Consider the following 17,225-nt stretch of genomic DNA (forward strand, 5'->3'; position numbering starts at 1 on the left):
CAACAACCGCCTGCGCCTCCACAGAATGCCCAAAAAGACTATCTGTGGAAAAAGGAGTCGTGAGGAGAGAAAACCTATCCTCTTCCCCAAGAGGAGATTGCTCCAACCAAACATGCCTAACAACCAACGTTGATAGCATCCTAATCCTCCCCGCAGTTATAGCTTGCGACTGAGTCAAGATCTCTATAACACCACAAACATGAACCATGTTTACAATGTCGGCTGGACCCATAGTCCTACTACCCGACGCCAATGTGGATAGGAAACTAGCCAGCTGAGCCATAACACTGGCCGCCGCTAAATACCATCCTGCAGCAGTATAACACTCATCCGTCCATACTGCCACCCTCCGAGCCGATTCGCTGTCAAGCATCGGCCGGGTGGGACGTCGTTCATCCCCGCCGGAGCACAGGAACAAAGCTACCTGGCTACATAGCCACGGTACACCCGGCCTGCACCCTGTTGTTAGCCCGTTTACCTGTAAAAAAGGTAAATAGGACTCAGCGAAACCCCCCACATTAACAACCGACTGACCTTCATCAATGAAGCTGGTAAGAGGAGGGAAAAGCGGCATCCCGCGGCGGGGATTATTAGAACAACGACCCATTTCAGCGTCAACGTTAGCATTAGCAGTAGTAGCAGTAGTAGCATTAGCGTTAGCAGCGTGCTCCAGGATTGCCAGGAAAACGTCCACTGCAGTGGAACGATCACCAAGCCACCCCGGCCCTGGCGCCGAAACATACTCCACAGCATTACCAATACCGACATTGATGCCTAATGACACAGGCCTTACCTTTGTACAAGCCGACTTGATAGCCAAACCTTGTACGCTGCCCCTTGGTCTGCCGCCGTCAGACGAGGAAACATCAGCACAGGCCCAATGTGTCGCTGAAACATGCTTCGAAGATGCCAGGGGCAAGCAAACCTCCGGTAAGCTTTCAACATTACGCAATTTCTCCAATCTTTTCATACCGCTAGTTACATAAGGTGCACTGCATCCGATATGATGGAACGAAAATAGAGGAAGGGTGTATTGGTGACCATGGTTACGGTCTTATAGGCTGCGCCTCCATAGAGGCGGGACCCGGTCAGGTGTGGGTGTATGTGTTTTTTCCGTGATGGAGTACAATAGGTACATGAGATAAGGGGTATCTCGATAGGGCTTAAGGGGAGACACTGCAGGTGAATAGGGTAAAAAAATTAACTAATAGATATCACAATGAAACTTCCCCAGTTGATTACTTATATTAAGACAAGACTTTTTTGTATTACAAGTCTTCTGAAATTGTATGTTTAAATATGCAAATGAGGCATGATCTACTTAAATATGCACTAATTTGCATATAATTCCAGGACAGAAATCTGAACATTGGATAAAGCAATTTTCAAAATTATAGTTTAATTTTGTTGACATATTAGAGCCAAAGGTTATTACAGAGGGGATTTTGGATATCTCTTTTTATCACTCCATAAATCAGAAAATACTTTTTTTTAATTTTTATGGTAAAATTCCATATTTCGCCATGTTTTTAGGAATAAAATGTGATATAAATCAGGGTATGAATGCGATATCAACAAACCCTTCTGTAAATACCTTCAGAACATAGATATGAATAGAACTGGAAGGTTTGGTGTATGTGAGTGCTACTGAAGTGGAGATTTCTGGCTCAGAGTATGAGGAAAAACTCTTAAAACTCATTTTTGGGAAAACGCCTTCAAAGTTCTGTATTGTAAAATGCCATACTTTTTTTTTAAACAGATATTTACAAACACAATACCTAATCAAACCATTAGTAATAGACAACCTAAACACATGCCTGATAACTGAATAATAATAATAATGATGTTATTGAACTGAACAGAACTACACACAGGCTACACAGGCTAGTTGTAGTAGTTGTAGTAGTAGTAGTAGTAGTAGTAGTCGTAGTCGTAGTAGTAGGACTGCTAGTTTCCATCTCGAAAGTCATGGAAAAAATAGTATACGAACAGATCGAAAAGTACCTCGCGGAAAAAAATCTAATCTACGAATTCCAATCTGGCTTCAGAACATCCCACTCCACTGACACATGCCTTCTCTACTTGAACGACCACATCAAACAAGAGGTGGACGCGGGCAAATACTGCGGCATGGTCATGCTGGACCTACAAAAGGCCTTCAACACTGTCAATCACACCATTCTGATTGACAAGCTAAAAGCAATTGGTTTTGATAGTTTATCAGTGAGCTGGATACAATCCTACCTGGAGGGGAGGGAACAGATGGTGGAAGTAAACGGTACCCTATCCCCCCCCCTCACAGTGAGCTGTGGTGTTCCACAAGGAAGCATACTAGGACCGCTACTATTCCTAATTTATGCAAATGACATGTCATCAGCTTGTGACTGCAACTTGTTCCTGTTTGCGGACGACTCAGCCCTGCTGGTCTCTGACAAGAACAAGTTACAGGTTGAAAAAGCCCTCAGCTCGGAACTAGGCAAAATCTGCATATGGCTCGCCGACAACAAACTATCATTACACATGGGCAAAACAGAGTCCATTCTCTTCGGTTCAAATAACAAACTCAGCAAGACCGACGGCTTCTCGGTTACAGTGGGTGACAATATTATCACAAGGAAAGATGAAATTACCTACCTGGGTTCCATCCTAGAGGCTAATCTTTCCTGTGACAAAATGGCATCCAATGTAATAAAAAAAGTCAACCAACGAACGCGATTCTTGTACCGGATCTCCTCTCTGGTAAACAAGAATACCCTGAAGACTCTAGCAGGAGCACTCATTCAAGGGTACTACGACTATGCTTGCACCTCATGGTACCAAAGCACCTCAAAGGCACTAAAAAACAAATTACAAACATCTCAAAACAAGCTAGTCAGACTACTACTTGACCTGACTCCTAGAACCCACCTCACCCCTGCCCACTTTGACAACCTAGGATGGCTTAGAGTAGACGACAGAGTACAGCAACTTGCAATGGGCCTGGTCTACAAGATACACTACGCGACCAAGGTACCCATGTACATGTCAAAATACTTCCCAAAGGTCAGTGAATACCACGATCACAACACCAGAGGGAGCTCCACAAATCATGTAAAACCCAGATTCGGCTCAAACAAGGGACTAAACACGTTTCGCAATTATGCCACATCAATGTGGAACGCCCTGCCTAAAGCTGTAAAGGAATGTGAATCACTACCCACCTTCAAAAACACTCTCAAAAAACACCTACGTGAGACTGCAATTCGAAACTGGCCCCTACAAATGTCCTAACCTAGTTGTACAGTAAATGACCAAGTAAGGCTTTGTCAATATTCCAATGTACAGTGTAAAATGTGTGTGTGTCCCCTACCCAACCCCCCCCCCCCCCCCCACCTCCAATGTACAGCCCTCACCCAACCCACCCAACCCCACCCCACCAACCTCCTCCAATGTACAGTTTCTACGCCAAATGTATATACACTCCTTTTCTGGACACTTTTGTATCACAAACAGTACTGTATTTGCAAATCTGATATGTCATAAATGTATAGATGTAGCAGTACTGTCTATCTGTATGTCATGTATGTCATATATGTTATGATGAATTGAAAATGGGGGACCCTGATGTAAACAAGACGAAAGTCTTTCTCTGGTCTGCATCCCCTTAACAATTGTATGTATTGAGATGTACTGTACTGTACCCATTCTGCAATCTGTTAATAAACTTTTCAATCAATCAATCAATCAATTACTAGTAGATGATTTTACATAGAGAGGAAAAGACTGCTGAAACCGTTCTACTGAAGTGAAATATCCCTTTAACTTCACGGGGACGCGCGCACACACACGGTCCCGAGAAAAGACGATCACGTGATCTCTGTGAGCCAATTAGATTTTAACCACCTATGCGCGCGCGCTCCTGGTCGAATCACACTATCACAGCGGCTCTGCGAGGGAGGAGGAGACACCCCGCTAACACGCTGCTAGCATCCCAGCTAACACCCCGGCTAACCGTCCTCCTCACAGCAACAACAACATCACGGACAAAATAACACAATGTCCGAAGAAAAGCCAAAGGTGAGCGATGTCGATTTAGAAATACGTGTTCTTGTAGTAAGCGACCTCGTTACGATGAAAACAATGTATACCTGTTTACCTTTATCCTCGGAGTTATTTGGAGCTAACTCTAGCTAGCGTTACTGGGCTCCAGATGCCGCGTTTGAGCGGTAGAATGAGAAAACAAGGGTTGGGGGTAATTGTGGAGTTTTTTTTGGGAACATAATATACATTTACGTTTTTATTGTGTTCTTGCGGTGCCCGGACCACTTGCTTTTTGCTCCTCTTATGTTATGGATTTCACTTGGAGCTTATTAGGTGAAGATGGTTTAGTGAAATGAATGATGCACATTCTTTGTTTGCGCCATTGTGACTTTCTCTGCGCCAGTTGGAGCTGTGACGCTACAGGCCGAGCAGCTACAAGAACAGTCTGTCTGCTGTGCTGCTTTACTTGGCCTCTGCTGAGCTAACTAACTAACGACATGTTTCCTCTGGGACTGTTAAAGGCACGATCAGTGATCTAAACGTAAACAAACAAACAGGCAGCGGCAGCCCCACCACTCAAATAAGAGATGGGAATAATGGAGACGTTTTCATTCTCTAGTTTATGACTGAGCTTTTGATACAAGGACTTAACACTACACTATTTGCTGTATTTCAGGGCTATTAAAGGTTTGTTTATGCTGGTGATGTAAAAAATAAAAATGGGATTGGGCCTTTAACATTGGTACTATAATTGTTGACAAGAATGTGATTTGTTTGTGTTGCAGGAAGGTGTGAAGACTGAGAACGACCACATAAACCTGAAGGTAGCTGGTCAGGATGGGTCGGTCGTACAGTTTAAAATCAAAAGACACACTCCGCTCAGCAAATTAATGAAGGCATACTGCGAACGACAGGTAAGTTCTCTCTCCAGTCTCACTGCTAATTAGTAGGGCTGGGTATTGAAACGTTGTCATAGTGGTGCCTTGCACTTGATACTGATACCATAACGATAACTTTTTAGATGTGAGGCACATCTATGATTTCACAGGTGTGTTTTCTGATTCTATACATTTTCTATGTAGAGTAGTTGTGGCGTGGCTAGTCGGTGGGGTCTGTGTTCGTGGGTCTGCATAGGCATGACGTAGACTAATTCAGCTCGTCAAACTAGGCTTTGCAGATCAAATATGAATCAAGATTTTTCTAGTTAGATGTTTTTACGAGCAAGCCACGGAGACACACACACAGTAGACAAAGTAGACACAAGTCGAGGACCACCCATTGTACACACCCGGTTTGAGCCGTGGTGCATTTCATTGGCTAAATACGCCATTGCTCATTCGCAGTTAGCCGATCTGCCCCTTGTGGTGGCTCACAGAAGATGCACTTTGTATACACTATTGTCATGTCTGAAATTCATCAGTACCTAACCAATCAGACGGAAGCTACTAACCCTACCCTCAGTACCTACACAATCAGACAGAAGCTACTAACCCTACTACCCTCAGTACCTACACAATCAGACAGAAGCTACTAACCGTACTACTCTCGGTACATACACAATCAGACAGAAGCTACTAGTACTAACTAGGGGTGGACGGTATAAACGGTATTAATTTGCTCTACGGTATGGATTTTGACTATACCGTGTAACCGGTAGAGCAGCTCTAAAATAGCAATGACGTCATGTAACCACAGCGCGACTATTTCAATCGCATTTGCCCCTAAAAATAGATAGAATTAGTCATAGATAATAGATATGTGCAAACTGGAAAAAGTTATTTAGGAGGCTTCGCGCAGTGGGCGTGTCGACACGCAATTGTCATTTCATAATAAACACATATCACCGCGGCGCACAGCAAGTTTCAATTTCAGTTCCTGGCATTTTTAACCAGTGGAGAAAGGTAAGAGATGTCCCTATCGTTTTTCTTATATGAATTATTCTATGTTAATAAAACATACCTGGTGATCAACTACAGTTTGCTGTAAACATTATGATATGCGTGTAGTGTTATGATAACGACGGCTGCAGCGGGAGCCGGGAGGACGGCTGCAGCAGTGGATTTGCGAATAGCATGCCGCCGCAGAGCCAGCGACGCTTTCAGGTCAGGTCCGCTCAACAGCGCCCCCCCACCCAACGGCTGAAAGCTGTGACCAGACCTGAAAGCGCCGCTGGCTCTGCGGCTCTGCAGCTACATATGCTTCTAGCAAAATCCAGCATCCAGCCCGGCTGTTTGCAATGGGAGCAGCACGGACTCGGGACTTATTTTATTTGGAATATAATGACTTTATACGCAAAAGTAGCCTAGTTTTAAGTTAAAAATATTATAAATCTACATGCCTTGAGGATGTCATTCTTTATATAGCCTGCCTATCGGGCAAAACAAATTATTCTAGCGGAAACACTGATACCGTGATATATACCGTTACCGTCTATGCTTCAAATTATACCGTGATATAAATTTTAGACCATACCGTCCACCCCTAGTACTAACCCTACTACTCTCTGTACCTACAGTCAGACAGAAGCTATTTTGTATTTGTATTTATTGGTTTAAAATACAGAGACAGTGCATATTAAGGAACATTTGACTGTAAATATGCCAGTTTAGCCAAGTTGGCTAATTTTCAACTGTAGTCTCTGGGGCAGGTGACATGAGCACAACAATAATTAAAACATAGTACAATAATTAAAACACAGTAGGAATCAGTATAGGCCACAATACACTAAAATACATACAAAACAAATACATTAAAATACAACCCCTCAGTTAAAAAACATAGTACAGTAATTAAAACACAGTAGGAATCAGTATAGGTTACAATACACTAAAATACATACAAATAAATACACCAAAATACAACCCCTCAGTTAAAATGGTCGCACACTTGACCATCTCTCAACCATGATTTTAAGTTAGTTTTAAATGAGATGTAAGTTTGATACTCCCTGAGCCGTGTTGACAGACTGTTCCAGGTTGAACTTGAAAGAAAGAACTTGAACAGGTGTGGGCTGCTCTCACGGAAAAGGCTGTCTGACTAAAAGCAGACCTCCTGTTTGGGACTACACAGTCCTCTCTGACTACAGACCTGGTATATCTATCAGCAGATGCTTTCTGTTTTATGAAAGTACAGAGGGGGGGAGGAGCCAAGCCATGTAGGATTTTATAGGTAAGGCAGGCATCTTTGAATTTGACAAGATTGTCCCAGCTCAGTAGGTTCTGGTTTGCTATGCTATAACAATGGTGGTGGCTGTTTGTTTTCCTGTCCAGAACTTTCACAGCCTGATTAACCCTACTACCCTCAGTACCTACACAATCAGACAGAAGCTACTAACCCTACTACTCTGTAACTACACAATCAGACAGACACTACTAACCCTACTACTCTCAGTACCTACACAATCAGACAGACGCTACTAACCCTACTACTCTCTGTAACTACACAATCAGACAGACGCTACTAACCCTACTACCCTCAGTACCTACACAATCAGACAGAAGCTACTAAACACACACTGCTTTTAGACCCAGTTGTTACGTAGGTTCACCGGTAGGTCAAAAATCAGCTCCTACAGTTTTTCAATTACGTTTCTGTCCCTCCCCTTGTCATGGGAAGAAACATTCATGTTTTTAGTGTCGACGGTACCAATATTCAGCATGCAACTTGGTTGGGTGTAAGTTGTAACATCATTTGTGATGAGCAGACAACAGTAAACGGTTAATCTACTTACACTTGAAAGGCGTATTGCCCGCATGGGGCTTTAAACTGGCCCACTTCCATGATTGTTTTGGTTGTACAGTAGATCAGTGAAGCCTTATCCCATCAACCCAAACAACATGTCAGTGAAGTCCTGTTGGATAAACAACGCTGTAACAATAGACTGCTAAAAACCAATTTCTTTGACAATTAAAGTAACGTTATTGGTATTATTTCTCAACGTTTTCCAATACCGGTTAGTATTGATTAAATCGGTATGTTATTGATTTTCAATACCTGGCTCTATTGAGGCAGAAAACGTGTGTTGGTCTAATGTGGCGGTCTTTGGCTACTCCGGTGCTGCAACCACACAACTCTCAGTAAGTTATTGATAATAGGATTTCCGTGTGTGATGTGTCTCACTACTAAAATGTCATTGTGTGTTCTCTGTTCCCAGGGTTTGTCAATTCGGCAGATACGATTTAGGTTTGACGGACAGCCGATAAATGAAACGGACACACCTGCACAGGTTGGTGAAGTTGGGCGCCATCTGCAGACTGTCTTCTATAATTCTCCCGTTAGCTGGTCAAATAATAAATCTCATCTTCACAAGCGCTTTGGCCTTCATAATACAGACAACAGGCACTAAAATGTTAAAACAAGGAGAAAAAACAATAACATTGTCTTGTAGGACAGACCCACGTTAACGGTCACCAGATAGAGGGGGTTAAATCATAACACCAGCCTTCTAGCTTCAGTGTTCATTCAGTTATGGAAATATGCAATAGAGATATTTTTTAGTTTCAGATTTCTCCCCCACAACCACATAGTGCACAAATGCCACAGTAAGTAAACAATACGACACCTACAGTCAATAAAATAAGTCTTTTATAAAGACCTTTTTAAGACTGATGTCTCAATCTAAACCTGCTGTGAGCTTAGTTGTAACCAGCTATTGTCAGATATTTTGAACAAATCATAAAACAAGTGTCATATTATCACACAATATGTAGTGTGGCCCTTATGTTTGTAGTCTGGGAGACGTGAATATCCAGTCTTCTCATTTCATGGCGTCAATAGGGTGCAGTGCACTGCTCCATGGCCATGTTTTAATATCAAAACGTAGTACTTCACTGTAGTCATCCCTCTGACTGACCTCATGTATAATGGCCTTTAAATCATCTTCAAATACAGTGTGGAGATGGTCTTATATACAGGGTATCTGGGGTATTAAAAATACTTAAAAATGTATATTCATAATTCTCTATTTAAGGCCTTAAAGGCTTTTAAAATGTCTTAAATTGAATTCGTACAGGTATTACATTAGGGGAGCGGCTGCTGGGAGATTAAATAATATCAAACATGAAATGTTTTTGTATTAGTTTGTAAAAGTAAACAGTATACACAAGGTGCAGGTGAGGGTCTGTACCCTAATTGGCATGATATATACGTCACACTTTAAGTTCAACTCGCCTACTTGAGGCCAAATCACTTGTGATGTGAAGTTTAACTTCTATTTCTGCATGTAGCTCTATGGACATGTCACCTGACCTACATATGGATGTGTCACAGACTCTTCCTGCATGTAGCACTGGACATGTCACCTGCATGTAGCTCTATGGACATTGGACGTGTCGCAGACTCTTCCTGCATGTAGCTCTATGGACGTGTCACAGACTTGCAGTATAGAATTCCTCAGAAAGAATCTAGGTTTCACTGTTCACCTGTGTTTTCAAAAGCACTTAACAGCAGGAGGTGTAAAAAGTACCCAGAAATTATACTTAAGTGAAAGTATGGGTGCCGTCTCAAAATCTTACTCAAGTAAAAGTCAGAGTATCTGGCTAAAAACACACTTGAGTAAAAGTCAAAACATTTCTACTTTTAAACGTACTTAAAGGTCAACCTCCACGTTGTATTTTTGTTCAATAAACAATGTGGACTAGGCCAACAGTGGCTTTCATGAAGAAGGGAAAAAATAAGTATTGAAATTGACCCAGTTTTAGCGTTTTTATCAAAACATTTTGTCTGCCCAACACAATCAACATGCACATGCATATTTTAATCAATGGTTTATAACGTGCACGTGTAATGTCGTCACAACAGGTATTGGTCACCAGGGGGCTCACCAGGGTGCGCTGAGAGTCACACAGCTAGTGGCAGGCAGAGAGCCTTGCTACCATAGATATATGCTTGCTACTACTAGCCGAATGGAAATGTATCTGTTTCACCTCACTATTGCTCCGTGATTATAGCCATCCATCCATCTCTAAAGCTAACCACTATTTGTAAAAGCCACAACCACGTTACCATATTTGTAATAATGTAAATCATTGTGTCGTTGTACACATATTGTGTTTATAACGTTAGTAGATAACATAGCTTAGCTTGGTAGCTATTGTGCTAACAACATATCCCGACATCCGGCTCGCTGGCCGGCATGAACGGCCGACCCAAAATGGTTCTCTCCTCTCTGTACACCCCGACCCGTCCCCACGGGTGCCCTGCCGGGGGGCCCATGGACGCGACGGCGGCGGCAGCCGCAGGGCGCCCGAGCCCGCAAAGGCTAGTGTTACACGATAGCTATGAGCTAACTAGCGCTGCGGGCTCCGGCGCCCTGCGGCCGCCGCTGTTGTAGAGTCCACAAGCTTCACTCGGTGCATCAGTCACGAAAGGGGCTATGATGAGCTTGGCAAGCCAGAGTAAAACACAGTTTTCATTCAATCAATCAATAACAACATTAACCAGACTCTCGTTGTGTCTATTATGCTAACGCTAACGTTAGCTCATTGTGTCTATTCTACACAGATAGCCTCTCGTGTCTATCGGCTAACGTTAGCATTAGGCTAACTAACGTTACGTCCCTAACCCCCAACAACAAGCGTAACTAATCAGCGATCTTTTTGTCAGACTAAACTCTCCGCTCGGTGGCAAATTGTGTTGATGTCCGTTTTGTTTCATCAATAAATGAGGCAGAATACACAGTGACTGTATCCTTTTTTATTGCACTTGTTTCTTGCTGCAAACATACATAAGACATCCTACGCGAGACATTAAAGATGGCGGCGTTCTGTTTTCGTTCAGACTCCCCAAACAGTGACGCGTCTCTCATGACGTGACATTTCTGGAGCTCTCATGCTGATCACCAGCAGCCCCGCCTCCCCACACGGAGACAAACTGAGTACTTTATTTTAGTGGAAAAGCAACATTAGATTCGGCTCATTAATATGCAAGCCACACCTGTTGTGACGTCGGCGTTTGATAAGCTTTTTTGATTCGCGCGTGCATGTTATTCGTGCGTGGACCTTTTTAACTCTTTCAGAGTGGCATTTCCGGTGTCAAATGGAAAAAAATAAATAATGAAATTATATACCAATGATGTAAACTACCCATAATTGATCAGTAGGGTTTAACCTAGAGGTTGGGCTTTAACACTTTGATTGCCTAAGGTTAAATTCATGATATACCATCCGTTGCCAGCTCTATTTGTCTATGGAGAAGTTCCCCTTCTTTGCAGGGCTATAACTTTTTAAATTCTATTGCTAGATTGCCATTATTAGGGCCCATTCAATGTCCTATATGTATTGTTCAGGGTGTATGAACGTTAAACTTTTTCATTCACATATTCATACTAAAATATGATCTAAAGCAGGGGTTCCCAAACTTTTCAGGCCGGGGCCCAGAAAATAAGGCGTCAGAGAGCCGCGGCCCAATGCACATCGTCTGGCTTTTTTTTTTTTTTTTTTTGCCAGGCGACCGATTTTTTAAGCCAAATATCACTTCCATCCTATTAAGTTAGTTCAAGTTAGTTATTCATTTATATGTGCTATTTATGAGAGGGCTAACTTGTTGCAAAATAATAATGATAATTATAATAGCCTCATTAAAATACTATTGTTGCTTCGGTTGTTTTCAGCGTTTTATGTGCATAATCTGTTATTTAGTTTGAAATGTTCGTTGAAATAAGTAGATTTTTCGTTTTTGTTTATTTATTAAGTTAATATAAAACCATATAGTCACATTTTAGAATACAATAGAAAATAATTTTAGAATACAACTAGAAACACTGTCCTGGCCTGCTTCTAAGTTCAGTGGCCTGACAAAAAAAATTAAAATAAGAAAATATATATATATATATTTTTTTTTTAATCATCTCGCGGCCCATCCGTAGCTGCTTGCGGCCCACCTTTGGGTCGCGACCCCGACTTTGGGAACCACTGATCTAAAGTATAAGTATGTTTTCATCTCTTTCTGCAGCTTTCTCCAGAACGTGATTTATAGCCCCAAATGCATTATATTGATGATCAAATACAGTTTGGTAGCGATCGGTGCCAGATGAAAAATTTCAAATGGACGTGCTTCTAGAAGTTTCTACGTATCATCTGATGATGACCGGATGGGTGGGGGATCGTTTATAATTCAACGTTATACCATTCATCTAATGTGGGTCATATGTTCATCATAGCAGTTAGTGTCGAACACGGTAATACTACACGCTAAAACTCACCCCAGTCTCCGCGGGCCGTTGGGCGATCAGCGTGGGGTAGACAGTTTTCCATTATGGGATGTCGAAATACCCAGTCCATTTCCAGGTTGTATAATAGTATATACGTCCAAATCATGTTGTTTATCGAGTTATTGGCAACGGATCGCTATGTATTGTGTTGAGCTCGAGTCCCGGGACCTATAACGAGTGCCCGGAAGTAATATGGGTGATCACCACTTCATCCACATGACTTCCTGTTTGGCGCTTCTGCCGATCGGCCACCAGATGGCACTCTTGAACCGCTAGAGGATTGAGAGGAGCTCAGAACTGTGTGTGAAGGCTGCAGAGGGGAAATATGATTCCGATCACAGATTTTTGAAATATTGATATTAAAGACGAGTTAGGGCGTCCTCTGCAACTTTAGCATGGCTAGGAAAGACGCCTAAACACGTTTTCGGCACTTAACACTTTGATTGCCTAAGGCTAAATTCATGATATACCATAGGTTGCCAGCTCTATTTGTCTATGTAGAAGTTCCCCTTCTTTGCAGGGCTATAACTTTTTAAATTCTATTGCTAAATTGCCATTATTAGGGCCCATTCAATGTCCTATATGTATTGTTCAGGGTGTATGCACGTTAAACTTTTTCATTCACATATTCATACTAAAATATGATCTAAAGTATAAGTATGTTTTCATCTCTTTCTGCAGCTTTCTCCAGAACGTGATTTATAGCCCCAAATGCATTATATTGATGATCAAATACAGTTTGATAGCAATCGGCGCGATATAAAAAAATCCAACTGGACGGACTTCTGGAAGTTACTACACGTAATCTGATGTTGACCGGATGGCCGAGGGGGCGTTTATAATTCTGTGGGCAACGTTATACCATTCATCTAATGTGGGTCAAATGTTCATCATAGCAGTTAGTATCGTACACATTGAAAAATAACGCTGAATCTTACCGTATCTTCCTCGCGCCGTTGGGCGATGAGCGTGGAACAGACATTTTCCTATTATGGGATATAGAAATATCCGGTCCATTTCCAGGTTGTATAATAATATATACGTCCAAATCATGTTGTTTTTTCGAGTTATTTGCAGCGATCGATGTTCACTGTGTGAAGACTGAGTCTCTAACACTAGCGAGTGCCCGGACCCCATATGGAGTGAGTCCTACCGGGTTAAAGGTAACATCCGTTTTTTCGATCTGCCGATCGGCCACCAGATGGCGGTCTTGAACCGCTAGAGGATTGAGAGGAGATCACACTTGTGTCTCAGGGCCCCGGAAAGGAAATATGATTCCGATCACAGATTTTTGAAATATTGATATCAAAGACGAGTTACGGCGTCTTCAACAACTTGAGCATGGCGGGGAAGGACGCCTAAAAGCGTCTTCCGGCTGTTAAAGTGTTAAGTACTAAAAAGTAAATAAAGTGCGGCTGCAGGATTAATAACGTTAACGTTAGTTTGGCCAGAGAAACAAATATACTAATTAAAGTGGTTGGACCTGCAAGATTTGTACTTTGTAGGTTTGCATTTTAAATGTAAGGAGTAAAAAGTATCTTTTTTTCCCCCTCTGAAATGTAATTGAGTAAAAGTACAAGTATACAAACTTAATAATACTCTAGTAAAGTACAAACAAATCCCCCAAAACAGTACTTAAGTATTGTAATGAAGTACCATTACTCAAGTACTTTACACCCTTGCTTAACAGTCATGCAATGTCATGCATATACCACTATGTATTCATCATAGTATGCCATGGTTTTCTATGTATTCATCATAGTATGTATTTATCATAGTATGCCATGGTTATCCATGTATTCATCATAGTATATTTAGTTCAAGTTTCTTTATTAGTTGTCATACAGAAATACAGGATACTTTTGTTTTTATCATAGTATATTATGGTTATTTATGTATTTATCATAGTATGTATTTGTCATAGTATGCCATGGTTATCTACAGTATGTATTTATCATAGTATGTCATGGTTATCTATGTATTTATCATAGCCATGGTTAGCTGTGTATTAATCATAGTATGTATTTATCATAGTATGCCATGGTTATTTGTGTATTCATCATAGTATGCCATGGTTATCTATGTATTCATCATGGTATGCCATGGTTATCTATGTATTCATCATGGTATGCCATGGTTATCTATGTATTCATCATAGTATGCCATGGTTATCTATGTATTCATCATAGTATGCCATGGTTATCTGTGTATTCATCATGGTATGTATTCATCATAGTATGCCATGTTTATCTATGTATTCATCATGGTATGTATTCATAGTATGCCATGGTTATCTATGTATTCATCATGGTATGTATTCATCATAGTATGCCATGGTTATCTATGTATTCATCATGGTATGTATTCATCATAGTATGCCATGGTTATCTATGTATTCATCATGGTATGTATTCATCATAGTATGTATTCATCATAGTATGCCATGGTTATCTATGTATTCATCATGGTATGCCATGGTTATCTATATTCATCATGGTATGCCATGGTTATCTATGTATTCATCATAGTATGCCATGGTTATCTATGTATTCATCATAGTATGCCAGACTGCAGCAGCTGAGACTCCAGCATTGGTTCAAATGGCCTCCAAGGTAATTTCGAAACAGAAGAAAAAAAAGTCTTTTGAAACCCAAGAGTACTGACGAAGTGGTGAAGAGGTTTTATTGATTTGTATGGCTAGCATTGCCTGAAACTAAAATGGCTGTGATCAATGATGTAGAATGTTTGGCAGGGATCTCTCCAGAGGGGGAGGGGCTCCCCCATTAGGCTAAATGCTTCGCTCCATCCCGACGGCTGACTGTAATGTGGACGTGTTTGTGTTTCGCAGCTGGAGATGGAGGATGAAGACACTATCGACGTATTTCAACAACAGACTGGAGGGTCTTCTTCCTAAGTGGGCCGTGGACACGCCTCCTCACAGAGGACTGGTCACGTGGAAGAGCATTTGCATTTTTTTTTCTTATGTAATTGTTCATCTTTATTTTATTTTTTGTTCTTTGTTTATTTTTTTTTTCCTTCATTTGCTTGCCCAAGCCCTACACGTCATTAAAGGAGGCTGGCTTGTTTCCGTTGGGGTCCAGATCCTAACTTTCAGAAGCAAGACTTAAAACTTGAGTTTACATTCACATGTTCCATTCATGCAAATGCCTAGATTGAAATTATACCAAGGCACTGGCAGAGTCTCACAGTAGGGTACAGTCCATGTTGAAACGCTAAGTTGTGCCATGTATCTGGCCTCCTGCACGTCCGTTTATGATCATAAGTAGAATTTTGTGCCCCCCAATCTATTATTAAAATATATATATTCATACAGTTCCTAAAGATTTCACACTGAGGATGGACTTTGTGTTATCGGCACACGACACGTTGCTATGGAAACTGCAGTTCAGCCAACGTTGTTCAGTCCAGACATGAGAAACGTTCAGATTTTATCTAACTGCCATTTTAGTCATCTATTTTTTTTTTTTTAGTGTACAGCAGTTCAATTGTCTGATTTCTCCCATGTTCTCATTTTAAATTCAATAGTTTTCTCCAGATGCTTGTGTCGTCAAAGGTGTATATCGATGCTTTACCTCACTGGTGTCGCTCTGAATGCTGATTTTGGTTGAATGGTTAATAAAGAATGGTAAACTTTTTCTGGACCAAATGTTAAATGAATTGTTTTTTTTTAATAAATTGGTTTGGTAAATATGGGTAGGTGTCAACGGGTTGCATCTCTTTATGGAGGTTTCATCGCAGGCCTGTTTTATTTTTCATCTTGCCATAACCCTTTCACTACCACACTACAGACTGTTAACTAGTGTAGTGAAAAGGTTAACCCTTTGTCGTGTGGCAGCGAAAGGCTTACCTTCTGTATTTTTGCAGTGAAAGGGTTAAAGATTCACCCAAACACTGAGGAGCACAATCTCAAGATGGAGCTTTGAGAACTAATAAAGATGGAGTTCTAGAATAAAAAATCAAATAAATAAACGAGATGTTGGCTGGGTCTTAGATATATATGGTATGTTAGGGTTAGATACTGTATATGGTATGTTAAAGCTGTCAATTCTGAGTTACTGTCTACTGGTATGTTCCAAGTTCTTTATTTGTCAAATACACAACAATACAGGGGGCATTGCAGGTAATGAAATTCTTATTTCGAGCTCAGACTCAACAGTGCACAATTAAAAAACAATGAACAAGAATGGTAGTATTAGTAGTAACATCAAATAAAAGATAAGCTAAAATAGTAAATTATTTACATAAAGCGTCTTGCATGTAGTGTATGTGCATGACTTATAAGGTGCAGGGTGTGTCCAATAACTAAAGTAGTAGTACGATCAATTAAATAAAATATTAAAATGAGGTCAGATAAAATTAAAGTCCATTTCTACAGAAAGTGTCTTGCGTGAAAGTACGTGAAAAGTACATGTGTCTGTGTTCAAGAGTTTTTTAAGAAGTGTCTGTTCAATAGTTTGTGGCAGAAACTAGGCATGACATCACATATTCCAATCTTTGTTGACACGTTTGCAGAGTGTTAGGGTGGTCCATGGCTATAATAAGAACGTGAATCATTTTACTGAGGTTTTCCCCTTGAAATGAAAAAAAAAATAATGGGAATATAACTAGATTTCTTTGTTTTCCAATTATGGAATCCGTGTCTGTGAACTATGCATATTGTTTACACTAGAGGGCGCCATTGCTCTTTGGAGTATCAAGTTACAGTCACTGTATTGCATGTCATTGTTAGATCCCAGTGTCCCATTTCAGAACCGATGCTGCTCAGCCTTTGCTTCATAATAATAATAATTCATTTAATTTATATAGCGCTTTTCAATAACCCAAATACGCTGACAATAAGCAAAACAAATAACAGAAACATAAAACCACAGGGGAACAAGCAACAGTATGAATACACAAGATAAAACCACAAGTAACAAGCAACAAGTACAAAAGCCATTAGGGGAACAATCAGGGAAGTAAGGAAACCGAGGAG

General features: G+C 40.9%; 1 protein-coding gene across 1 annotated transcript; it reads left to right on the forward strand.

Moving 5' to 3' along the window:
- The first annotated feature begins 3,918 nt into the window (after window positions 1–3,918).
- LOC311224782 (small ubiquitin-related modifier 3) lies at window positions 3,919–15,884 on the forward strand. The gene is made up of 4 exons (XM_084309898.1): window positions 3,919–4,056; window positions 4,806–4,934; window positions 8,174–8,245; window positions 15,078–15,884. Exons 1-4 carry the CDS (start codon window positions 4,036–4,038, stop codon window positions 15,141–15,143), a joined length of 288 nt encoding a protein of 95 aa, XP_084166024.1. The 5' UTR covers window positions 3,919–4,035; the 3' UTR covers window positions 15,144–15,884.
- Window positions 15,885–17,225: the final 1,341 nt, after the last annotated feature.

Source organism: Notolepis coatsorum (genome assembly GCF_963971535.1).
Source record: "Notolepis coatsorum genome assembly, chromosome: 3".
NCBI lineage: Eukaryota > Metazoa > Chordata > Actinopteri > Aulopiformes > Paralepididae > Notolepis > Notolepis coatsorum.